Source organism: Colossoma macropomum, unplaced genomic scaffold, assembly GCF_904425465.1.
Source record: "Colossoma macropomum unplaced genomic scaffold, Colossoma_macropomum, whole genome shotgun sequence".
NCBI classification, from domain to species: Eukaryota; Metazoa; Chordata; class Actinopteri; order Characiformes; family Serrasalmidae; genus Colossoma; species Colossoma macropomum.
The window spans coordinates 12707111-12733451 of record NW_023494794.1 but is presented as its reverse complement, the minus strand read 5'-3'; the positions used below and the strand labels follow the sequence as shown (position 1 = coordinate 12733451).

The window sequence follows — 26341 nt, the reverse complement described above, 5'->3', positions numbered from 1 at the left end:
CTTAAGAAAGAATTAGAACTAGTTTGTTATTTAGGTTTTTCCTGAACTCCAAGCATCATGCTTTTTTTTCAGTGTCATTATACGTAAGACTAATTTTTTTTTTATTGGGATAAAACAGAAACAAACATAAAACAAACATGGGATAAAACAAACATAAACAATGCTGCACTCTACACTATTTATATTTATGCATTTGGCAGATACTCTTCTTCGAACCCCAGTCTGCTGCATGGAGGGCAACTGTATTACCCACTCCTGTGAAGGTACAGCCCATTATGCCACTCCAGTAAATAATTATGAGCTATCTGATCTATATTATGGGCTATATTATGGAGCCACCTACTGATTCACAAACAGTAAAATTCAATGTGTGAACAAGCCCATTACTATAAACTGCAGGGTCTAATAGCTCATCAACACTACTATTTAATTATATAAGACCTTCATACAGCCTATGTAAAAGAAACAAGTTAACTGAATTTAAATTTTGCTCTAAGACAAGAACGTTAAAATATTAGTGCAGCTCAGAGCAGTTTGTTTTTTATTCTGTTTCTGAAATCTGCTTGACAAGTTTGCATCAAATATGTATCAGGAATGGAACACAAGAAGCTAAACTAGGATGGATTGTAACAGAATGGAAATAACTCCTCATTTTAGGAGGTGCTGGTGAAAGGTGGCTGAGGCCATGTCATTGTTGTTGTCCCCTTGTGTCTCTAGTCCATGGATTTCCTGTCTCTGGTTGTATCAAGAGCTTTGTCAGCTATGCTGATTAAGAGCCTCCTACAGATAGAGCAGATCAATAACAAATAGGGCTGCTCAGCACCATGATGGGAGGCCCAAAAGAGTGCTGCTCTCATGCTGACTGAAAGAAAAGCAATACTCACCAGGACTTTCACTGCATTCAGTGCAAGTCACCTGCACTAAAACAAATAAGCAGCCAAAATGAAATATGGTCCTGTTAAGCAAGCTGTATTATCTATTTATTTAATTCAGAAGCAACATAGATAAGCAACAACCCACCAGACTGCCATTTCATGACATTTGATGAAAGAGTCATACGGAGAGATCATCTCTAATGCTGATTAAAACCCACAATTAGCATCTCCCACTCAGCTTTGCACATCTCCATCCAAATCTTTAGCCCTTTCGCATTTGCATCTGCACTTGACAGGGAGGGGGGAAAAGCTCTTCATCACTGCATGGAGATAAGCATCACCCTCATCTGACAACGGTGGACATTTTAATTAATGCGCTCCAAACAAGCAGGAGGTTAATTCCTCTCTTAACAGATCTGCGCCGTGTGAAGGTCACACAATTAAAATGTGACTGAGAGCTTCTGTCTTCCGTCAAATTCTAACAAAGCCCAAAGGCAAGGCCTGAGAATGAGGGATAGAAAAGCTCCAATTGCACTTCCCTGTGTGCTTCTCTCTCTTTCTTTCTCTATCTTTCCCTCCATTTTGATATAAAACATACCCACACCTAGACATTTATGTGTTATTAGCAGAGCTAATCATGTGAGGAACATTATGTGTCCTCCACTCTGCGGTTTAACCACTAAACAGAGAGCAGACAGTGGATACAGGAATTAAATGGGTCACAAATCCACTGAGCTCGGGAGAAGGCCAGGGGAGAAAGTAATGGGAGGAGAGAGAAGTGCATGCGTGTATGTGTGTGTGTTGGGCAGTAATCACAGCCATAAGGTTCAAGCTGTGAGCTGTTAGTGTGGCAAGAGGGGGAAGGGTAAACTGGAGCAGTCAGAAAGAAGCATAGATTCCTGGCAATGCCTGGAAATGCTAGACGGCAGACCACAGACAGTAGCTAATTTCCCTAAACAGGGACATGTAATGAACCAGTAGTGCAGCAAGACAATGTAAATGTGTCATTCACATCATCATTGTCATTCACTCAAAGATTTATTGAAATAGCACCTGTAGGTTAGTTTGAATTAGTAATAAAGATGTTGCTGGAACAACTTCAGAAAGTGAATTACTTTCTGATGGTCTTTTGCAGACTTTTACCACCATGTATCCGAATGGATGATCAGACATTTCAGACTCTAGAGCAGTTAACATTTCTAGCAAAAGAATCAAAGACAAAGTAGCATATTATTGACATCATTTAATAACATTTGATTCAGATAAGTGGCATATACATTCTTAGTACTGGTGCACAGAATCAAAAGCGGCATAATTTGGATAGTCATTCCACAACAACGTTGGACGTTGGTCAGCAATTCTTCTTTTTCATCTTCAGCCTTGTGACTGAACTCCTCCACAGGAACTACACCTCCCAGCATGGCCGGTACACTCTTCCCACCATGCACCTCATGGTGTCCCTCCTGATGATGGAAGTGCTGGGGCTGAAATCCTGGTTGATGTCTCTGCGCTCAGGGCTCAGGATTCTCTCAGCTAGGCTCAGCTGGGGGAAGGTCCTGTCCAGAGCTTTCAGGCTTCTCAGCAGGTTGGAGTCTGCCACCACGATGATCCTGGAACCAACCGGTCCGGAACCCAGGGTGTTCTCCACCAGTCCTTCCCCGAGAGTCTCTGGCTCAAAGTCCAGCTCTTCTGCGTTGGCCATTGGAAGTGCTTCTGCTCTCAAGTCCCACCAAGACAAGAAAGCAATAGTGAAAAGTACGGCGAAGATGGACACTTTCATTCTGGAGATCTTCTTGTGCCTGGCTTTTGCTGTTCTCCTGCTTTTCGTTGATTCTCACACCAACCAATTTAAAAACGATGGGTTCTTCTTCCCCTTATATACCTGAAGGTCTACAAAATGCCACGTTAGCCTAGGATGAGATGATTCATGCCTTGCCTTTTGTTGTGTTTAAAGATATTAACCAAAACCTCTTCATGATGTTTGATGAGACCACAAACAGTGCTCAAGTGTTTTGTTTGTTGGCAAGTTAATTAAGATTAACTTCAATAAGGAAACTGCTCCACAACTAAACAGTGGGGTTTCTCTGACTGCACACCACAAGACACCATGTAATCCCAAAATCTTCTGCCATAGAAAAATAATGGTGGGATTACAGATTTATTGGCAATCTTGTATAAAATTACTGTTTATCATCTTATTTCTAATTAGAACAACTTGACAACAGCACCTCAAGAGAATTAATGAAAACTGGAGGACCATCATGGAAAGACAGTAGAAAACCAATTGGAAGTATCCATTTTTCTATTTAGATATGTGCTGACCATTCTTTAAGACATTCTGCAGCTGTCTCTTTTAACAAATATAATGTAGAATCATGCTGAGGGGGACAAAAATGGGATAAGGTTAATGCTTCTATATTTCAAGGACACAAACAAGTTCCATATGTTCTGAACACACTTGTATAAAATGGTGTTTTTCTTTGAATAACAATATTTTGTAAAAGCAGAGCTTCTGCCTTCTCTCGGTCTTCTAAAACTGTCACACAGATGCACTTAGGGTCATGCGCTCTCCACTTGTGCTTAAAAGGAAATTCAAAAGTAAACTTTTAATAGTTTTCTCTGCCATGAAGGGCTTGCTGGGTTTAACTTTAGACTGTTTTTCATGAAAGATGCGTCATAGACCACTATAGTAGAAAAATCTAATCCAAATACTCTATAATTCTTGAGAAGCAACTGGTCGTTGGTCATAAATATTGTATTTTGGATTTATATTCTGTTTGTTCAGTGCATGTCTTGCCTCAAATCTTAGGCATCTGTTGTACAGTTCATCTCTGATAGTGAGATATGCAGTCAACCCGTCCAAATCAATAACAGAGAACTTGGAAACATTTAGACAACTCGTTGACAATGTAGTTTATTTTAATCCTGACTATCTGTAAAACAGATCATTCCTCACAAGATCATAAAATTCTTATTTATGCTATGAGCAAAATACAGTTTGACCAGGAAAATGTATTTAGCTTAGCTTTTGACTATATTTACTAACATAGATAGTTACCACATACCACAGCACTTTTTCCTGCAGTCTCCTCCTGCAGGAGATGAATGTTATATAAAGCACTGTACAGGATGTCAGGAGCTATAGCTAATGATGCAGGGCCATCAAAATGTGTTGGGACAGTAAACTTATTAACTGTACACTCAAATTTCTTTGTAGTAAGTATAAAAAATACAGAAAACAGATTTTTCAATGGGTATAAGAAAAAATGCAAAATACAGAATTTGATTTGTAGCCATTTTGGGGCAAATATGCTTTATTGTTCCATAAATATCTGTCCAGGGTGTTTCCCCAGCACTGGGATAGGCTTCAGCACCCCCTGCGACCCAGGAGGGTAAGCGGGTTAGATGATGATTGCATGAGTGTTTTGTAAATTGAAACAGTTTCTATTCATAGTCTTAATACATATGGAGACTGTAAGATCTGCAACGACTTAGCTAACTGAATGATCACCGACTAGAGATTCCACTTTCGTAGTTCAAACATTGATTAGTCTTCTTTCCCTAGGTAAATGATTGCAACATATTTTTTTTCCTAGGCTTTAATTGGTGCCATGCTATTCTAGCTATACTGAGATACCCATAATGAGAAAATTGCTTTCAAAGCATAGCAGACTTCTGCATAGATTAGTCTACCTAAGAACAAAATCACCCCTATTACTTGGACTTTGTTAGCACATACTCATACATAATAGTGCAAAAGTATTGATATGCTAAAATGTATCACTAAACTACCAACCATGGCTGTTCTCCAATTAAAAGGAAAAACTTCAATAACTGTGCTAATAGTTACTTCAGGAGTCTCTAAGCATAAATGATTGTCAAAAGCAGTTGAAAGGAACATTGAAAAGCTTCCATGCTTGTTCTAAGCAATCAAAGGCCATCCTGCATTTTATAGAGAAATTCACAGTATCAAAAATAATTGGAAGAGAAACCATAATTGAACAGGAAGAGTGAGGTCTATTCTTTGTTTGACCTGAGAGCCACTTCAGCTGCATCCAGTTGCCTATGCAGAAGAAGATGAAAGCACAGCGTGGACATTTTACATCAGCCTTTCGAAATGATCAATCTTGCTTTTAAAGCCAAGGGGAACCTGAATCCTTTATGTCTTCTTTGTGGTCGGGGTAATCTTGGCCTTACAAAGTATTCCCTACAAATAACTTTACAATGTTCAATAAATGATGAGCATATTTTTCCAAAATTCTCCCCTTTCGACATACATCTGGTCCTAATCTGACCAGTCACAAAGATGATGTGCATCTTTCCGCCAGCACAGCTTTCCTGTTCCTCACGGTCTCAGTCTCAGTGAGTCTGAGCAACTTGTGAAAGCATAACCTAGCAGTCTTTGGACCATTCATTTGTTCATCTGTTTGTCCAACTGGCCTTGCCTGTTCCTTGGCTGTACATCAAACAGTAAAGTGTATAAGAATCTAATGTTTTTAGTTAGCAGAGAGAGATTTTTTCTTTTCTTTTAAAGCTGCCCTTTACCTTGTGTGAACACATTTCAGAATGAATTGGCAACAGAAATAGTCCAAAATTACTTGGAAAAAATATTTTTATATTCGCTTCCATTATAAATTAATAATGTTTTTCCTTTTCCTGTAAACTTACCACTTTGAGATACAAGGTTTTGTTCCAACAACAACAAAATGTTGAGCCCATTTCACTGATTTATCCCTGCTATGTAATGCTCATTAGAATACTAGGCGACATACACAACTATTCCCAAATTCTCATGAGCTTATTTTAAGCATTGTTTTGTCAATTTTTATACATTTTCCAGTCAAACTGTCTAAGCTATGATTCAATTTCAATATCATACAAACATTAATATTAATATACTGCACTGTGTTCCTGGAGACTTTAAGGGGGAGAAACTTAATGTGACAGCAAAGTTACATCAAGTTACAGTGGCTAAGCATCTGGCTACTGAAAATTCCAATTAAAGTTTGAGATCATCCAATAATATTTCTAGAAACACTTATTGGAGACTTCTGGGAGTCATATTACATATTAAAAAGATGTCCAACAATAATAGCCAGCGAACTTATACTCATAAGTTGGCTAGTTTTAAAGTTCTATAAGAATATAATATTTCTATCACAAGTGGATGCAATTATTTTCTTGCATGTAGACATTGTGGGTTATTCTTTTATATCCTTTCTTAGTTGTGCTGAGGATAGTCTTCTCTGAAGAATTCTCTTCAAGTTTTGCTTAGCATGTTTTTCAGAATAATGTTCTGTTTCATTTGTCATGGCATCCTATTTACATTTAAAGCTGCCTCACCATTTGCATATCCTCAGATAGTTCATCTACAGTGCATTGCACAGCTTAATAACCATTTATCAAGAGATTTCATCCACAAGTGTAAGAAGGAGAAAGAGAGAAAGAGAGGAAGAAAGAAACAGATGGAATAATTAGGTTGGGGCCACAGGGACAAGGTGATTATTCCTAGAATGCCTTGTTTGATAGCCAGTATGCCACAGGGGGCCCTGCCAAAACTGAAAATAAGCAAGCATCCCAGGACATTTCTTGAGTGCAACCAAAAAGTCTAAATAGATGAATTCTTCACATTTCTGAATTGAGCTTTGTTTGAGTTGGAATGCTACTATGAGTTAGCTCATTAGCTACCCTTATGATAAAAAACCATTTAGGTTAATGAAATGTATACATTGAAACTGCTTCATATGTACTCATCCTTCCTTTATTTCAAGTTTTAAGTGTTGAGACCAATAGAGCTCCCGCTGTTTTAGGCCAGAGCTTTGTAATTAGGAGTACTCATGCTGCGATTGTACTGGTCCCCGAGTCATTAAAGTCAGCATGGTGACAAGATTAGTCCATAGTGTCACGGAAATGGGAAATGTCATCTCTACCCCACTTAATTAGCACATTAGCCCTCATCTTGCGACAGGTTTGATGTCAGCCCTTACAATTTGTGTGTTTTTTTCCCCTTTTGTTCTTTTAATATCCGTTAGATAGCAAAAAGAACCATCCTAATAGTTTTACAAAAGCACATTTCTAAATAAATAAATAAAGTAATACATTTTTTAAATCTTTTTTTAAAGGTTTCAATTTTTTACATGAAAACATACATTTATATAGAGAACCAGCAGAATACACTAAACACAGTCCTTTTACTGTGTGTATATTTAAAGAAAAAAAAAAAACAAACATTATCTTAAATCATTCCTGATCCAGACTTAGACTATTTTTCTATTCATTAATGTAATGATGTTTGTGGCACTAACAGGGAACAACATCAGCCAACTCCCTTTAAAATGCAGCAATTACATTTAGCCAAAAATGGAAACGCCTTGGAGAAGGTAAGAGAAGCAGGTGACTGCAGATATCACTCGTTTCTGTACTTTTCAAATCCAAAATAATAATAAAACTATTTAAACATTTGAAAATGTTTTGGGGTATTGGGATAAGCTAAATTTTCAGACTGTGTTTAAACTTATGCATTGACTACGTATGTATAGCCTTTTTTAAACTTTTGAACAACACTTAAATAAGATGGTTCTTCAAGGTCTCTTTATTAAAGAAAATGATTCTATATAGAACCGGTTTCTTTGCATTGTGAAAGTTTCCTTCAGATTGATGGAGAATGTGCTGTAGATGGTTCTATACAGAACTTTTTTGAAAAGGTTTCTATAGAGCAACAAGGGTTGGGCTATTTTTACAAGCTCGTATTATAACAATGGCAGAACACTTTTTGGTGCAATATAGAGCATATTCTTTATCAATCTGAAGAACACTTTCATGATGCAAAGAACCCTTCAATAATGCAAAGGGTTCTTTGGGTGTTCATAGTTCTGTATAGATTACAGAACTATATAAATTTTGAAGGTTCAGTCCCCAGCCAAGGTTATTATCTATCAAAACAAATTCTTGAATTTGTATCAAGCCTGGAATCATATTAATTTATCATTAATGTATTTAATGTGTATTTGCATGGAACAAAACTTTGGTTCATTTTTAAAAATAAAAGTGCCAAAAAGGATTCTTTGCAGCAATATCATAAAAAACCCATCTGGATCCCTAAAGAATCTTCCAGTTGATGGCTCTTTCAAGCACTAATTTTAAAAATTACATGTGTGACTGTGAAGAACACATTTGATATTTAAAGAACAGCAATTAACATTCCACCAATATTTTGAGATATATGCATAATTCCATAATTAAGATATAAACAAAGTCATACAGTTTTGTTTTGGTGTGAAATGGTTCACTGTAGAGGAATTTACCAATGGTGGTCATAGGAACCAGAACCAGGGGTTGCGATGTCTGCAACACAAGTATAGCCATTTTATTTACAACCCAAACCACCACTGAATGAGTTTTTATATGCAATGCTTATAATGTTACAATAAAAAAAAAATGGGGGAACCTTTATTTGCTATACAACACTGCATGTACCCTTCCACCATGAATTGAATTTAAAGATATGTTTTACACTTAAACCTTATTTTAAATCTATCATCTATCAAGTCTCAGGCATCAGGCATTTGTAAACATCAAATGTCATTTTCTGTGAGGGAGCTTTTAGAAGCAGCACTGCATTCTTCAGATAACTCTTTCCTGTCACCACCCCCAATTTCTATTTATTGATTTTAACATATTGGAGAAAATAAAACACGAAATATAAAATGTGCCATTCTTTTACCAAGGCCACATTTTATGCCTTTTTTACCCAACATGTTAAATTCAGCAAATGAACAGTAATTACGCATTAAAATGTTCACAAGTTTGTTCATTGTAGAGGATGTGTAACATTTTTTATACTTAGAAAATCAACAAAACGTCATTTGACTGGGGCACCCAAACTTTTGTATACAAGTGTGTCTGAGCAGAGTAAACATTAGACGAAACAGGCAAACATGATATACTGGACCATATTTTGAGGTCAAGTAATCAGTAAGAATAACTTCACTGAGTGAGCGGAACCAAATCAAGATGATAGTGCACTTATTGCATCAGAGAGATTAATCTAGCTGACATTTTGGGAAAGAGAAACAAGAAATGGAAAAATTATGCTTCACATGAGATGTACAATAACTAGAAACAAGACATTTATCTGTGCCTATACATCTTCCACAATGGCCAATGTAGACACAAAAAAAAACAAATTCTTTTTTTTTTTTTAATGTAAGTGAAATTAATCACAAGCTCCAGTAATCAGCTGTCAGCACAAGCTGTGCTTTATTTATTTTTTCAAACTAACACCACTCAACACTATGTTCAGTTCCATCAAAGTCCATGTGCTGCTTCAAATCACTGATTTTATATACTTGTATTGGATGGTATGGCCAATTTAAGTACTGACCTTTGTGTGTGTCCAGTCCAGTTTTGGTTACTGTTGTCACAACAGTGCAGTGTGTGTTTAGATGTGCGAGTGGCTCGTGTGTGACTTTTGTGCAGGTGTCTACAGGCAGATCTTGGAGCTGTCAGAGGACAGCTGTTGGCCATATGCTCATAACGGAGCTGTTTCTACAACCATAAACCGGGAATGGGACAGTAGAGGAATTTGAACCACGCTCACTTTTGTGAGGTCCAGCAGCTAGACTGCATGTCTGTGGTATGGACAGACCAGAGAATAACATACTCTCAGCTTTTCTGTTGAACATACACACTGTATATACATTCACTGGCCACTGTATTAAGCACACATATCTTGTATCTACTCTCATTGTCCATTTTATCAGGTCCACTTACCATATAGCTGCACTCTGTAATTCTACAATTACGATGCAAAGAACACTTTAATCATTAGAAGGGTTCTTTGAGTGTTCATGGTTCTATCTAGAACCATTTTCTTTACTAACCCTTGAAGAACCAGCTGTTTTAATTGCATGTGGTAGTATTATTTTGTAATAAACTTCAATGCAAGATAAATTCAAGATTTTGAAGGTTTAGTCCCCACCAAGGCTTTTATCTATCAAAACAAATTCTTGAATTCATATTAAGCCTGGAACCATATTAATTTATTGTTAATGTTTATTTGGCTTTGCATGGAACAAAATCTTGGTTCATTTTTAAAAATAAAGGTGTCAAAAAGGGTTCTTTGCAGCGATGTCAGAGAAAAAACCCTTCTGGATCTCTAAAGGATCTTCCATTTGATGGCTCTTTGAAGAACTAATTTTAAAAATGAGATGTCTGATTGTGAAGAACATATTTGATATTTAAAGAACAGCAATTAAAGGGGAATTCCACCAATGTTTTGAAATGTAAGCATAATTCTGGGATTGACTCATACAATTTTTGTTTTGGTATGAAATGGTTCACTGTAGAGGAATTTACCAACAGTGGTCATAGGAACCAGGGGTTTCAATGTCTACAACACAAGTATAGCCATTTTATTTACAACCCAGCTTTTATATGCAATGCTTATAATGTTACAATAGAAAAAAAAATGAGGAAGACTTTATTTGCCTTACAACACTCTGCATGTATCCCTCTACCATGAATCGAATTTAAATATATGTTTTAATCTTAAACTTTATTTCAAATCTATCATGTCTCAGGCATCAGGTATTTGTAACCATCAAATATAATAACTTTCCATGAGGGAGCTTTTAGAGGCATTGCATTCTTCAGATGGCTGGTTCCTGTCACCACACCAATTCTGACTCAGTCAATTTCTCTACAACAGAGCATTTCACACCAAAACACTCTGAATGACTCTTAACTGTTTAATAATACAGAAATAAAAAAATCATTTTATCAGGTCCACTTACTACGTAGGTGCACTACACCTATAGTTTTACAATTAACGATTGTTTGCTGATCATGTATTATAAAATGAAATTAGTTTTTGGTTATCACTTGAGATTGAAAGGTGGATTTTTTTTAAAATACCCATCTTTCTCATTCTCCCATGGCCCATGGTTTTCTGTACTCTGCATGATGGAGGAGCAGAAAGTACAGACAGTATTTCACCAATCTTTTAATACTAATTCATCAAAACATCAAAATGTAAATAAAGTAATTCAGAGTGTTGTGATGGGAAATGCTCCCTTCTGAAGAAAGTTAAAGTAAGGATTGTTCATAAAAGTGGTGATAGGAACAAGAGATTTAAAGCATTTAATATCTCTACAAGCTACCTCACATAAAGTTATTAAATGAAATGGCTACAAATATGGCACCTTGATGCCAGACATTGTTGTACACACACACGCACACTTTCTAAACCACTTATCCTTCTGGGTTGTGAGTTCTGGAGCCTATCCCAGCGGTCATTGGGCAGAAGGCAGGATAGGACAGGTCACCAATCCATCGCAGACAGACAGACAGACAAAAACATCCACACACACATTCACACTTAGGGGCAATTTAGCATGTCCAATTGGTCTGACTGCATGTATTTGGCTGTGGGAGGAAACCGGAGTACCCTGAGGAAACCCACACAAACAGCCGGGGAGACATGGCTACTTTATTTGGTCCACTCATTGTATCTACACTAATTAACCATTTTATCAGGTCTTCTTACCACATAGCTGCACAATTCGGCTCACACAGCTGTGCTAATAGAGTTTTTAAACAACTCAGTGTCCCTGCTGGACTGAAAATAAGTTCAACAAACAAAATATCCATTCTAGACTGTACAGTGGCTAGAAACTGACCACTAATGAAGGACTAGATGATGACTAACATCAAAACTGTGCAGCAAAAGATACACACAAAAAACTCCAGCAACACGCTGTGTCTGAAACACTTACACCACTGCAACAAATACCAACATATCACTCATACCACTCTAACTGCAGCACTGAGAATGATCCACCACCCAAATAATAACTGCTCCATGGTTGTCTTTGGGGGGGTTCCTGACCCTTGATGAATGGTGTTAAAAACAAGAACAATAAATTATACAAAGAAACAGCTAGACTACAATCTGCACTTTTAGGACTATAGTATGTGGACCTGTCCAGTAAGTGGGCCTGATAAAATAGAAAATGTGTGTAGATACAAGGTAAGAGTACTAATAAAGTGGCCAGTGAGTGTATATGTTACTGGCAACAAGCCTACTATCTGTTCTAATCATATTCAGTTCATTAATCTATGCATAAGAAATATGTATCTAGTCATCTGGTTTGAACATTTTGTACAGGACTACAGATGTGGCCGTAGTTCTTGATGCATAGTCTTAGCTATGAAAAACACTTTGAACACGGTCAAGCCAATCAGTGTAGTAATCTACCACTAGAGCTGTAATCTAGCAGTCTCCATCATTCAAACTACAGACTACAAAACGTACTGTTCCTTTGTTCAAGTAATCGTTAGCAGACGCAGAGCTAATATGAAACTGGTATATATCAAACTGGTATATGCGAGTAGAGAAGAAATGGTCAAATATAGCACTGAGTAGGCCCATTTAATTCCAAACATTTCTTTAAAACACTAGCCTACAATGTATGGATATTTACAATGTAATCAATTAATGAATCAAAAAGAAAAGCATTTTCCACAACATGCATAGTTCTACATTAACCACATCAATCACAATTAAACAATGCCAGTATCACAATGATTGACACAGACAATAAAAAATAATAAAATAAATGTTAATATACAATAATATGAATATATCGTCGTTGTCAGAACAAAATCTTATAATGGAATTTAATGCAAAAAGATATTTTAAATTTGGACCATTTCTATTGTTCCGTTCATTATGAAAATCTCGCACAAAGGGTAAAGGGTGTTTCTAAATTAAGTAAAAAAAAAAAATACAAAAACAAAGATACATGGGTTTGTCCCAATCGTGACAATATACAGGGCTCCTTGTAGCTCGGGGGTCCTATGTCACTGCATATATCACTTGTAACAAGAAACGGCATGGATTATAGATAAATAAAGGGAACTCTTTCTTTTACTCACTGGGCTTGACATATAAGCAGCATTTGTATGACTACCCAGGGCAGCAAATGGATGATACAGAAGATGAAGATCAAAAGACCTAAAATGCCTTAATGGAGAAAGCTGACCTAGAATGAAAGGCAAAGGTCACTCCTGTGTCCTTTGGAGTATGCTGAGCGTCTATTCATCTTGCTCCTTTATTCTCTCCCTTTTTTTGGGGGGTGAAGCGAATGCAGCACAGAAGAAAATTGCGAACGTGTGGCAGCTGGCCACAGCTGAAGGTGTTTGTGTGCTACAATGAAGAGGCCAAGTTAACAGCCCCTCGCCTCTTTCTTCCTCACACCGTCCCTTCGAAGGAAAAGAAGGTGCTTTAACAGCATCAGCTCTGCTTCCAGAATGTGCAGGCCAGCTGACTATGCCCCCGTCTGCCAAGCAAAACACAAGGCCCAGGCTCAGGGGCCCGAAGAAAAGCTCTCCGGCCACGTTTGGAGAAGAGACAGTGGCTCTCACATAACCCGAGCAGCAAAAACCTTGCTAAAACAACACTCGGAGGCAGGCTGCTCGGCCCGGGCTGAAGTGTTATTCCAGCTAGGTAAATACTGAGTCCACCCCCAATCCCCATCTGATGAATAGCACTTATTAACTGCCACAAATTCGATTATGTCGTGGAGATTCGGCAATGGAGCGCACTTACATGACTGAAATAAGTTCTTTCCCTCTGCTTGTCAAGTACGCCCTGTTGATTTCCCGAGACAGAAGGGAGAGTGTCTTCTGAAGAGTGAAGGGGGAAAAAAGAAAGGGCAGAGTTGAAAAAAAGAAAAAGAGAACAGTTTTAAACACCTTCTATTGTCTTTGACTGCTGGGGGTCAGTGGCACGCTTATTAAAGGCCTTTTTAAACAGTTGAGTTCAGCCTGTTGTGGGACCTGCTGTTAAACTTCTAATTGTAGACCTGAATGAATTTTCACATTCTCAAAGAAGTTGCCAAGTTATTACATTGGGGTTATTACACTGACCGACTGCTAAAGCTTGCTTATGCTAATTTCAGACTAGTAACTAATAATTAACTAATTCATTAAGTACTAATAATAAATAGCAGCATTTATTTGTTTATTTAATGGTTATGTTTGGTTTGATTAATGCCACAATTATTACATCAGCTTTGTGAAATGCATACTTTTATTCCAAAAATAAATTTTAAGAATAACATTATTTCTCAGTTGACTTTCCTATTTACAAACACTGACAACAAATAATAATGTGAACAAAGAAACATGCAGATTTTTTCAGGCTACTGACCATTGGTTCTTGTATGTAACTCATGCATGTCTATGAATTTTAAAGGATGCATACCTAAAAGCCCATTCATCACTAGAGTGGATGATGTTGCAGGTTCACCACTTCATTCTAAAATCAATTAGCACATATTTAAGTGAACAATTCTGAATCTGTTCAGTTTTTGCTAGTATTGTTTTGTTTAACATCTGGGCTGTGGACATCAGGGGCAATTCTTTGGTTTGATTTGTACTGAAAATTCTGGTGTGAAGCTTTCTGTTTACTAATGCTCAGTCTGAACAACAGAAGTGCAGTGCTGAGTTGAAAATCTCACAAGTAAGTTGACAAGGCAACATCTAGATAGGTATTCTCCAAAGCGGGGGTGTCCAATTCTGATCCTGGAGGACTGGATTCCTACACAATTTGGTGATTTTTCTGGCAAAGCACACCTGATTCAACTTAGCATTTAGTTATCTTACCAGGTTTAGATGATGTGCTAGAACAGCAAAACCATCAAGTTGTGCTGAAAACCTCCAGCCCCTAGTTCCCTACTCCTGCTGTAAGGAGAACAAGTGTTGGCTGTTTTTTTCAGCCAACATATACATATATGTACATAAATATATATATATATATATATATATATATATATATATATATATATATATATATATATATACACCTGTAGACAAAAAACTGCCATTTCATTAAATTTACTCTTACATCAGCTAGTAAACTGCTATCATCTTTGATAGATAGCAGTCTAGGTCTGTATTTTCATTCAACTGTGGAAGTATTTCTGTTTTTGCACATTCTACATCATCTTAACCCCTTAGGTTTAAAATTTTAATTGCCCATAGTGGACATTACAGGATGTTTTTGGAAAAGAAGCTTGTAGTTGTGTTGAATAAAATGAGTTATGTCAGTGGCATTTTGAAAACAAGAGACTGGCTCAGGACTTCACCCTTGTTCATACCAACATACATTTCCAAAGATCAGAAACCAAAATCTTGCAGAGGCCTTGCAAAGCTTTATAAAGAGTAAAACAATGTGACAATACTGTAATACATAATAAAACCTTACTTTGGTAGTGGTTACTGTATGTAGCATTAGACACTGCTACTGAAAATTTCTTATCTGTCCATGTGAACAAAGCACTGCTTCAAGCTTAATAGGCTATAATCTGAACACCTGCAGCAGCACACAAAAGAACAAAACAATGCTAAATTACCTTGATAAAGAGCCAGAATTTTCATTAAAGCCAGTGTGTGGACCTGTGTGTGTGAGAGAGAGCAAGAGAGACAGAGACCACTTGAATGAACCAGCTGTAGTTGTGCCAAACTCCAATCCTGAGCAACACAAGTCAACACAACTAACCGTCAAGCAGAGTGACAGAGCATGAAGAATACAGTCCAACTGTGCTGTGGCCTGTGGACTACACTTGGTTACCTCGAGTGAAAGCCATTATTTGTTATTTGCTGTAGGCTGTCAGGGTCCACCTTGGCAAGGTGAATCTCTGCTGCACAAAACACTGCTCTCTGTCACACCTTAAATTCCCCATATTCAGCAGCACCGACCACAAGAATGCTAAATGTGCTCGGCTACATTCGGAGCCCTCACATACCGCACAGCCGACGGAAAAGAGGCAAGCAAGAGAGGAGCCAGAAAAAAATCCCTAAGCGCCTGACTCCTCTTCCCCAGAAGCGACGGAAGAATTAATTGAGGTTGAGAAAATCGGATCCCCCTCCAAAACTCGGCTAGGGCGAGTGACCACACATAGGACACACTGTAAACACTGGGCGGGGGAATGTTGATCTAAGCCCCTGGAGCAGCGACGGTTAGAAATGCCGCGTTTTAAAATGGACACGCGCACCTTCCCGAGCTAATGGCGGGATTTTTTTTAACACCACAGAGGAACAGCCATAATGTTGTGCCTCAGGAGAACGTTCTCGCTACTTCGGCAGGAACAGGGCTTGTAAGTGGTTAAAGGGGGATTTTTAACACGTGTTTATTATTCGTGCAGAGCTCAACACAAATGATTTGTGAAATATTTCAGCAGAACTAATATTTTATGTGGTTCAAATTCTAGACAAGCAAGCGCTTCTACAGATGAAAACATACTTTGTTTCAAGCTCATACCGTTTGTGAATATGACAAAAGCAACGTGAACGCAAATGTTACAACTTGACCCCAGAAGTGATTGTGGGGTTGCGCTGAATCACTGTGCTTGCATCAATTTACCAGACTTTTCTACTAAAAGTAGAAAAGTGCAGCATTGTGATGTTAGAACCAAATTAACTTTTCAACCAAAATAAATAAAATAAATAAATGCATAAAAATGTCTAGTAACAAGAAATATTGTGAAATATTGTCAAATGCTGGGAAATTTATTTGTGACTGCAAAGTGGAACAGCCAGTATCAGCATCTTAAAACTGAAGTTTTGAAAAATGAACTGTTTTGAACATATAGGGGAGATATAGGTTGCTCTTATTTGACTATCTCAGTTAGTATCTTAACACAACAAACATTAGTACATTAGTGCAGCTCTACTCAGTGAGTTGTTTATGTGCTTTGGAATGGTGCTGTTATAGTCACCAAGTGGGTGATTAAATTAATATGAGTTCTGTGACTATGCACAGCCCAGTAAATGAAAAACACTTAAGATTACATAAATTAAAGCAGAACCACATTCTGTTTAAACCTGTTTAACACCATAAAAAGCTATGTTCAGGTTTACCCCATGCTGGGTTGTGTATCACTCTTCCCTACTGATTGCACTTAATGGCACTGCAGCTAGCTTAGCTTAATTGATAGTTAAAAGAAAGAAATAATAAGAGATCCCCATCGAGATAACAGATAACCATTTTGAGATGTGTATATTGATACAATCATAATTTAATTAGCACTGCAAGTTACAACAGTGTTCACAAAAAATGGGTCTCAATCACCAATATCAAGTTTTTCTTTAAATTTGTTCCTGAGAAAAGTCCTAAGTACATATCAGATTCACAATGTTTTCTTAAACTGAAGAATGGTTCGTATCTTTGTGTTCTTGAGAGTCCTTAGATTCTGCTCTTACCTAAAAACAAATCCTGAATAAGAAAACATTGGTGAATGTCAGAATCTTCATGAAAACTGTGTAAATGGGTTTTAAGAAGAAAGTTCATCTTAAGTACAGTTGGTGAATAAGGCCCAGTGTTTCTTGTTAGCAATTGCTAATCCCGTTCCCAGACTAAACACTCAAAGTGTCGCTGTGTCAAGAATTTAGAAGTGTTCTCCTGAAAATGCCTTTTTTTTGTTCTTTTCTTTGTCAGCTAGCACACGTTTTGTCAAACAGCTGTTCTGCTGCTGCTCAGTTATTAAAAAAATTGTGAGAAATGTTTTCTTCTCTTCAGAATTACCTCAGAGAGTGTCTGTGTGTGATTCTGTGATTGCATTTTGGAAACCACTTAGCGAAGGTCGAGTTACCACGTCATTATTTACAGATATAAGACAGCATGCTGCTGATGATTACATATGGCTTATATCTTCACATAGCTAGTGAGAGAAGCTCAGTCAGATCCAGTGCAGCTCCTTCAGCTGAACACAGAGCTCCATCTGGCACAGCTGGCGCACACTGTTCCTTCGAGTGCACATCGAGAGACTCATGGAAGAATCCGACCACATTCATTAAGCACTCAAGGGAGACGGTTTTTCAGAAACGCACATGCTGAATTGTTAGGATTCAAGACAAACACAGACAGCGTTTCTCAACACAAGCACGAAGCATCCAACTCTCCATGCTAATTGTGCCTAGGGGAGAACTTAGCTTTTCAACATCAAGAGTTCCATAGAACAGATTAAATCTCCTTCTGTGCCTCGCTCCTCAAGTCTGTCGAGGACATTATGCTCTTGGATTTAATAAAATAAATAAAATCTGAAAACCAATTAATCGTAACAAAAACTCTCTTATTGTCCATATCATAAAAAATCTACTGCTTTTAAAGTCATGTTAGAGGTGGCCAATATGACAATATTTTATTGTCATCATTATAAATTATGTCACAATTAAAGCACATAGACTAACTACATATTTTATTACAAAATTAGGTCTGTTCATATGGATTTAGGGCATCGCAGTTTGCAAAACATTGAATAAAAATCATTGTAGTTGTATGTTTATTATGATTCTTATAGCATTTTTATTTTGTGTGTCCCAGCTTATTAAGTCTCATGTCAAGATTAGCATATCAAAATGCGAAACAATATGAAGAATTTGGTACTGACTGACGCAACTGCAAAAAATCAAACTGGCAACAAGAAGACAAGAATGAAAAAGCTGCTTAAGGAGGATGAGGACATATCCGAGTAGGTGGCAGAGAGAAATGGTGACTTAGCTAGCATTAGTTTGTTGCACATTGACTATCATTATTATGTCTCATATAAGACAAAAACGTTTGTCACTAGCTAGCCACTTTATTTGTCTCAGTGTGGTATGTAAAAAAATAAGACTAAGAAATAAAGAAAATGGTGCAGATTTTAGAAAAAGTTATTTTGCACAAAGGCAGTAATTTGTGTGTGTGTGTGTGGGGGGGGTATTTGGCAGGAAAAATACAGATAGAGTTTGGGGTGGGCTGGTCCGCATCATATAATGCACAACTACTTTTATTCAAAGTAATTTTAGAACAAAAACTGAAAAACAGTTTGGAAATGTTGATATAACAGCAATAAATTGTTGTATCTACATGTCTGTGCATAAATAATGAGGCATTAGTGAAAAACATGACTTCACAACTGGTTTGCTAATATCCTGAAAAGCTGGCTTAATCCTTCCATGAGGAACAGCTGGTACTGGAGAGAGGTCTTGCATAACTGGCCCACAGAGACTATGATTTCCTCTCAAATTTCTGAGTCTGTTAAATGGTTTGTTATTACACTTAAGCTTGAGTGGTATTTTATGATATACTATGATTATCTTTCATAGCTACATGACATTACTAGTATTATTACAAGGCATCATGTACAAATTTAGGGTGATGTATAAGCTTGGATTATATTTACTGAAAAGGTGTATGATTCATTCTTGGATTTATGCAGTACATGTGGCTGTATACAAAAACATATGATTTTGTACAGGACTTACAGATTTGTGGAAGAACACAAACACACACACCACATATGCCTATTCTTACATTACTATCTTGAACTATGTGTATATACTATACAAAAGTCAGAGACTACCATTCATTTGTTTAATTTTCTGTCAGCAGTGCCAATGAATATGCAGGAATGTTTTTTCACACCTCCCACATTAAATCTTAGAATTTGGTTGTATTTTCTGTTTCTCATGATCCAAAGCTTTAGTGATGTTGAGGTCTGGTCGTTGGGGAGGCCAGTCTATTGTTCTGAGAACACCAGCAGCTTCTTTGTTTGATTTGGAAATTTTCTTTCTGTTTCCTTTTCTCAGTAATGGATTCCTAACAGCTACACATTCTTTCAGACTCAGAGCTCCACACAGAAAGGACTTTGGTCGCCCAGGCGGGGAGTTGAATCCAGGCCTTTCTTGCTGGGAGATGACAACGCTACCCACTGCGCCACTGTGCCGCCTAAGTGAATAAATAATTTAATTATTTTTTTATTATGGGGACTAACAAAATGTCTCCACTGTATCAAAGGTTATGTTTTGTTTCCACAAAGACATTAAAACAGCGCATACAAATTCCCACGTCTCGCACCGCCCAACCATTGCTTGTAAACCACTTCAAACTCATAATCTCACATCAGTTCAGTATTCTAGAGTGCAATGACTTGTGGCTTTGAGGATGGCTGGGGAAATTACCCTATCATGAGCAAGTAACTTTGTGGAATTGGATTGGATAGGATGTAATGATTCCACTTTCGTTCCACTTTCCTGACAACTATTCTAGAGTTCTATCCTCCCTTCCTGTTCCCACTCATCCATCAGTCCTCTAGGGAGAAACCTACAGACTGGTTTCTGTGTATCACTCTGAGAACTAATCCATCAGCTCACTTTAGAGTCACGCTGGTTATGGCACTCGACTGTTGCATGCAGAGCATAGAAAGATGGATTGTGGAAGAAGGGTATGGACAGGCAGAAGACTGAAATGCTGAAGAGACAAATGCTCTATTTCATACAAGTCAACTGGGCATTTAATCCTTTTTCCAGTGATGAGGTGCCTGTTTTATAGTAGTGCACAATATATCAGTAGCTGATCTTTTGTTTGTTGATTTATTGTTATCGGTCCAATATTGAAGCAGCAGTAATTTCTTCTTCTTCTTCTTCTTCTTCTTCTTCTTATTATTATTATTATTATTATTATTATTATCATTAAATAAGCATTTTTTTTGGTATCAATATCATTCATAACAAAGTGTTATTTATCAGTCATTGTTACCGGCCCAGAAATTCTATATCAATGTAGTCCTATTATTTTATTGTTTATACATGCAGTACTGATAATCCTCACATATTTCGGAAAGATGAGTCAGTTGACTGGTTCTTCACTCTGCCAACAGTTCTTGTCAAACTGAGCCAACAGGGCATAGTAGTAAGCTTCCACATAAGGTAAATACAGCTCTGTTACTCAGATCCAGTCCAAAGGGGTCACAGTTGAATTTCTTCTACTTCTGTTTTCACTTATGAAGGGTTTGACTGTTAGCCTGGCAAAAATCATCTTGAATCTCCCAAGCTTTCTGTTTCGTTCCACCCCACAGCTTCTGTCTGATACTGGCTGAATAACAAAAAATTGTGCCTATAAGCTTTACCAGTGAGCAAATTGGGAAATCAAGCTCTCGCAGAAGAAAAGCAAAGCATCTCAGTCAAGAAAAGCCTTTGCAGATCACATCTGGGTTTGTTTTTTTATGTTCAGTTAGGCCTAACAGATTTGCAGTAAGATAATACAGCAGTGTCAATACCAGTCTCAAAAAGCCTCAGTCATTATTATGATTTCTGCTTGGAGTTCTGTAAGCTCTAAGTGAAACAGCTCACTATCAGTGCTGTTAGAGCAGAGACAATGCTAAGCTGTGCAGTATTGTGTGCACCCAGCACTGGATTTAAACTGGACTAGCAATTAATCAGTGCTCTGCATAACCTAGCTCTGCTGCTGAGCTTGATTTTAAAGCACATGGTGAGAAGTCTAAAGACTGCTGTAAGCCATCTGGTTAATATGTATATATAGCATTCAGCATTCAGACTGCTCCACACCGGCAATTTACAGCCCACCTTAAACACAGGATGCTCTGATTCAAGATGATCTTCATAGTTTGTGAAAATTGTCCTGGCTAATTTTTCATTGGCTGATGTGCATGCAGTACAGACAAAGTTACTTTATAAAGATTAATATTGTATACTTGACAACATCATGTTGGCTTTTCTTTGGTCTTTCAGGGTCAATTTTCAATTTTACATTTTAATCATTTTCATCTTAAAAACGTAATTATTACCCCAAAAGACCTCAATGTTCTTATCATTGGACATGACCGGGCTGCTTAAGGCCTTGGCTTAATACATAAAACAGAGCGGTATTTCACAAGCTGGATATCTCAGTAAGCTGGATAATTTGATTCTAAAGTGAGAACCGCCCAACTTCTCATGTTAAACAGTCCTGCCGTTTGGCTTACGTGGCAACGATTTTAAAGCTATGAGAAATTTTGCATTGTGAAATCTAAGGAGAGACAAAACAATAAGGATCGTTATGTGTATACAGAAATAGATAAATAAGAGGGAGAGAAAGAAAAGGAAAAAAACAGAAAAGGTTTACATCTATAAACACACTGGAAATATTTCTTCTTTAGATCTTTTTAACAATAAATTGCATTTTAGTTCTGTTTCCAAATTAAATGTGTGAGACAATTCTAAAAGAAAACAGAACAGTTTGGGGTAGAGTTACCTAACTTCTGTTTATGAATGTGGTATAAAATAATTAAAAATTAAATAAAATAATAATAATTACTCAAGACATACATTGCCTTTCTTTTCGTAATATAAGATGATGCGTCTGAGAGTGAATGAGTAACGTGTCAGATACCAGAGCCGCTTTATGATCTACAAGCTCTCTGTCGGAAACTTTCTTACCTTCTTCCGAAACCTACGTGGAGCAACAAAAGCAGCGACGTAACAATGGCTTTTGTTTACATTTGCTATGGCAACGCAGAGCAACGCTTTGCTGAACTGAGACTCGTAAACAACACGAAGAGAGTCTCTCGGTACATGCAGTCGTTTGGACATTAGAAACGACAAATTAATTCAAGCTGTCGCTTTTACACGTAAAATGCAATTAAAATGAGTTCCTCGGAGGTTAATGTGGAAAACAGACCAGTTGGTAGATGTTTACTGCATAACTGGGTGGAAGAGGTGAGTGGCAACCTGAAGCTATAAGGTTACTTATGTTTGAGCTCGTCTATTCAGAACAAAAATATCTTGTGTTCAGCAAGTTCATATATCATATAATGTTGACGAATAACATGAAAAAGTAAAAAATTAATTATTTGTTGCCAGAAATGGTGGAGTTTTATGTGATTTTTTTCTAACGTTACCTGTCCTACTTTGCAACAACAAGACCTTGTTATGGCCTGATCACAAAGATAGTCACATGGCTACATGCACAGAAAGAAAAAACACTGGATATTCCTGTGATTAGTGGAACTTACAGAAAGATAAATGAATGTATTCTCTACATATGCATCTGTACATCTTTTCCATGCACTTAAGAGGGCAACTGCATTGCTGGACAATACTGGGCCCAAATCCCACATCAACAGAAATGGACATATGGGCATTCTCACTGTGGACATGACCTCCAAAATACATGGAATAAGTACAGTGAAAGCAGCCTTCACCACCCCCACTGGCCCAGGGGTGAGACACAAAGGTATGTACAGTATTCTTTGCTTAAATTTGTATTGTATTTTTTATTTCCATTCAATCAATAGTGTGTTTCTTGCTGTGCCAAATTTTTGTTGTCATCAAAATTGAGAAAAAATGGAAAAATCTAAACTTGAAACTTAACCCCTTAAAATCTCAGGCTTATTAATACTAAGACTTGTTGTTCTGTAACTACATGGACTTTAATCCAAACTGGTTGAGCTATTCTTAAGTTATAGAAGTGCATAATAAAACTTTGGGCCTGCCGACATGTCTTGGCAATTTGAGGGGTCAGTACATAACCAGAAACTGGGCCAGAAGCGCTTTTGTTGTGTATCATGAATCCAGTCCATGGCATCACAAGAAGCTGCTTTTGGAAGGAAACTGGGCTGCCTGCTGTAAAAATCCTTTTGCCTCCTCAATGACACTGCACTTTTTATTCTAGGATTACGGGCTGAGCTGTTGGAGAAGTGCCTCATCAAGACAATAAGGTAACAGTCTGAACAAGACTCTTTGTAAACTTTAGGCTTTAAGCTAAGACAAGACAGATGACCTCATCTTGTCTGAAGCTCTAGCAACAATTTAGCATCCTCCTACACTTCCTGTTACGATGGGGAGACCATAGGAAATAGTGGGAAGTGGCTGATGTAAGAGTGTTTGTGTCTCGGCTCATTTTCATAGTTCAATTAAAAGTTTTCAATTAGTCTTTATCATGGTATTTCATATTTGTTGCTATGGGGATCACAGGATGTGTCCTTGACGACTGGCCTCTGCTTTGGTCAAAGAAAAGAGACATAACAAACATCAAATTAAAGCTAGACAGTAGCTCATAGCCACAGACCTGGATATGAACCCTGAATCAAAGACAGTAACTGGCCACAACTAGAGAACAATCATTGTGCTAAGATGTTGGGAGGGCAGTTTATAAAATCAGCTTTCTTAAAAGAACTGTGTGTCAATGACTTCAAAGGCAAGCAGAATGCAGACTCTAATAAAAATGTCACCCAGAAATCTACATAAACAAGGGGTGCCCAAACTAATTGTATTGGGGGCCAAAAGGCCAAAATGTTTGCAGTGGGTTGAGGGCCAAAAAGACAAAACAGTATACATATAATAAAGGTAGGCAGGTTTCAAAGAAGTTATACATAATGTATTTCATAAAATTCGAATAGATTTTGTTTATAAAATACTTACATGCCATTTTATGGGATTCAACAAAACTCAAGAAGTTTATTTTTTAAAAGTTAAAAAACATGAATGGGTGGGGTTGCGTTATTTTTCTGGAGGCTAAATCAAATGTTCTTGCAGGCCACACTGGGCAGTCCTGATAGAAGCTTTCTGTTCTACTCAATTCAATTTGATTTGAATGGTGTTTTTTATTAACAACAAACATTGTTACAAAGCAGCTTTTTAGAATTCAGACCTCTAAAGAACAAGCTGGGGATGAAAAATGAAGAAAAATACAGGAAGGCAGTCTTGTTATTGTAGTTGTATGTCTTGAGTTGTTTTGTTGAAACATCCTATCTTAACCCTAAATTCAATTTCTTAGCTTACGAGACTAAATTCTCCTCTAATATGTCCACGGTACATCACTCCATTCATGTTTCCTTCGATGACATGTAATGCCCCAGTACCATTTCCAGAGAAGCAGCCCTATGTCATGATGGTCCCACATCTGTATGGACTTCTTGGGCTCACATACCTTCTTTCTCCAAACATCAAAACAAAAGTGTCTGAATATTTGTATTATAGTACAAATATTAAAATAATACCAGTGTAATATTTTACAAGTGAGATTAACATAGGCATTCCTGAAATAAGGCGATGTTAGAAGTCCATCAGAAAACTGTGCAAAAAAGACAGAGACCATACGCTAGGTGACCATAGGCTACAGACTCAGCACACAAAGGTAATGTTGAAAAAAGCTGGAGTATTCCTTTAATTTTGACCTAGTGAGTCGTCCTCCTGTTGTTATTATGTATCATGTCTCATGTCAGGGCTGATTGTCATGTCAACTGTTTTTCTATGGCACTCTATGCCCAGGAGAGGACCATGAGTAAATGTTAGCCTGAGATGCCAACACTTATCGCAATCTGCTGCCCTACCTCCATCTGTTAGAGGCCCCACTTGGAGAGCAGAGCAGGTCGTGCCATCTCACACTGTAGAGGAAAAATATGTTTTTTTTCCTCTCCCGCTTTCAGAAATGAGTGCACTTTTTTGTTGTGGCTCAGTGATTTAAAGTCTTATCTTACTGAGATATTCAAGCATGGAAATTTTAAATACAATGAATTTCAGTGAGGTGACATGAGTAACCTTGGCTGCAGAGCCCTGTTAAAGGAATGCCTCAGCATTTTAAACCTAATCTCTACTTGCCACATTTGTAGCCTGTAGTTGATTTTTCTGGGCAATATTTCACTTATAACAAAAAGGACTAAAATACCCATCTACTCAAAACTCCAATAATGGAAGACAGATAGTTGCTGATTTTTGTCAGTAAACATGTATGTCTATATAAAGTATACAATTACACTATAAAAGTACAGGTCCTAGGATAAGACAGATGTGAGAAATGTTTTACCAAAGCTATTCTTATGAACTTTTATCCAACTTTCCAACACTGGAGCAACCAAGTAAAAAGCAGTTCTGGTTACGTTTGCTTTCACTAACGCTTTTCTGGAATTAGACATTATGTTTACTCAGTTTCATGTATTCAGATAATACTTTGATAGATTTGTATTTTCAAATGATACTTTTACTTTTGCTCAGGAATCTACTTTTTACTTTGTTGCATTTTAGTCATTGACATTTAGTTTCTAAGGCCTTTTTTGGGGTTAATGTCATTGTGGTGTGTTGCTCAGTTTGAAGGTTTATCATTTTATTTTAGACCAAATAGATCCAAAAAGGAAACAACGGTGCCTTCTTTGCTGAGGTTTCACTGCAGTACTAGTTACTCAGTAGGTTTTTGACTATGAAGGTAATTTAAGCCACTATTTCACAGAAATAGCGTTAATTTTATGGGTTTTGACTACACTGCCCACCTCTATCAGACCTCTATGCCCAGTGGCTGCTATTATTATATAAGTTTGAAATACACAGTACAGCAGACAGCAGAATTACTGTCTGATTACTGTGGTAATTGACTGTACGTTAAAATGTTGGAATATTGTTTTAAAGAGTAGTGACAGAATTGTGATTTGTATTACAGTGAGCAGATACAAGCAGAGCTCAACTCAGAGCTTACAGCCCAAGAGCTGTGCTCCGTAACCAGAGCTGACTACACAGCAGAGGGTTTCAAATCTGTCCGCTCAGCTCCATCCACGGTTTGCCACTACATTCAGCTTTCACTCTGCATATACACTGTACATCAAAAGTTTAGGGATACTTTCCAAAAGGGTTTCCACAGCTTTCCAAAAGGG

General features: G+C 37.4%; 2 protein-coding genes and 1 long non-coding RNA gene across 6 annotated transcripts in view; 1 reads left to right on the top strand and 2 right to left on the bottom strand.

The window, feature by feature from the left end:
• The window catches only part of spag8 (sperm associated antigen 8), a 44269-nt gene that overhangs the window by 11964 nt on the left and 5964 nt on the right, over positions 1-26341 (top strand). For 2 of the 4 annotated variants that reach the window (XM_036580220.1, XM_036580218.1), the window contains exons 2-5: positions 19542-19651; positions 22773-22932; positions 23371-23416; positions 26131-26245. In XM_036580220.1, coding sequence (XP_036436113.1) covers positions 22833-22932; positions 23371-23416; positions 26131-26245 — 261 coding nt within the window. In that variant the 5' untranslated portion in view covers positions 19542-19651; positions 22773-22832. The other 2 variants (XM_036580219.1, XM_036580217.1) reach the window with 2 other exon arrangements.
• On the bottom strand, positions 2058-2799 carry pmchl (pro-melanin-concentrating hormone, like). The gene has a single exon (XM_036580221.1). The coding sequence runs from the start codon at positions 2653-2655 to the stop codon at positions 2281-2283; it is 375 nt and encodes a 124-aa protein (XP_036436114.1). The 5' UTR covers positions 2656-2799; the 3' UTR covers positions 2058-2280.
• LOC118814567 lies at positions 10978-15832 on the bottom strand. Its single transcript, XR_005007739.1, has 3 exons — positions 15293-15832; positions 14143-14196; positions 10978-13562 (listed from the first exon to the last, which is right to left on the bottom strand). It is a non-coding gene; the product is annotated as an uncharacterized LOC118814567 (long non-coding RNA).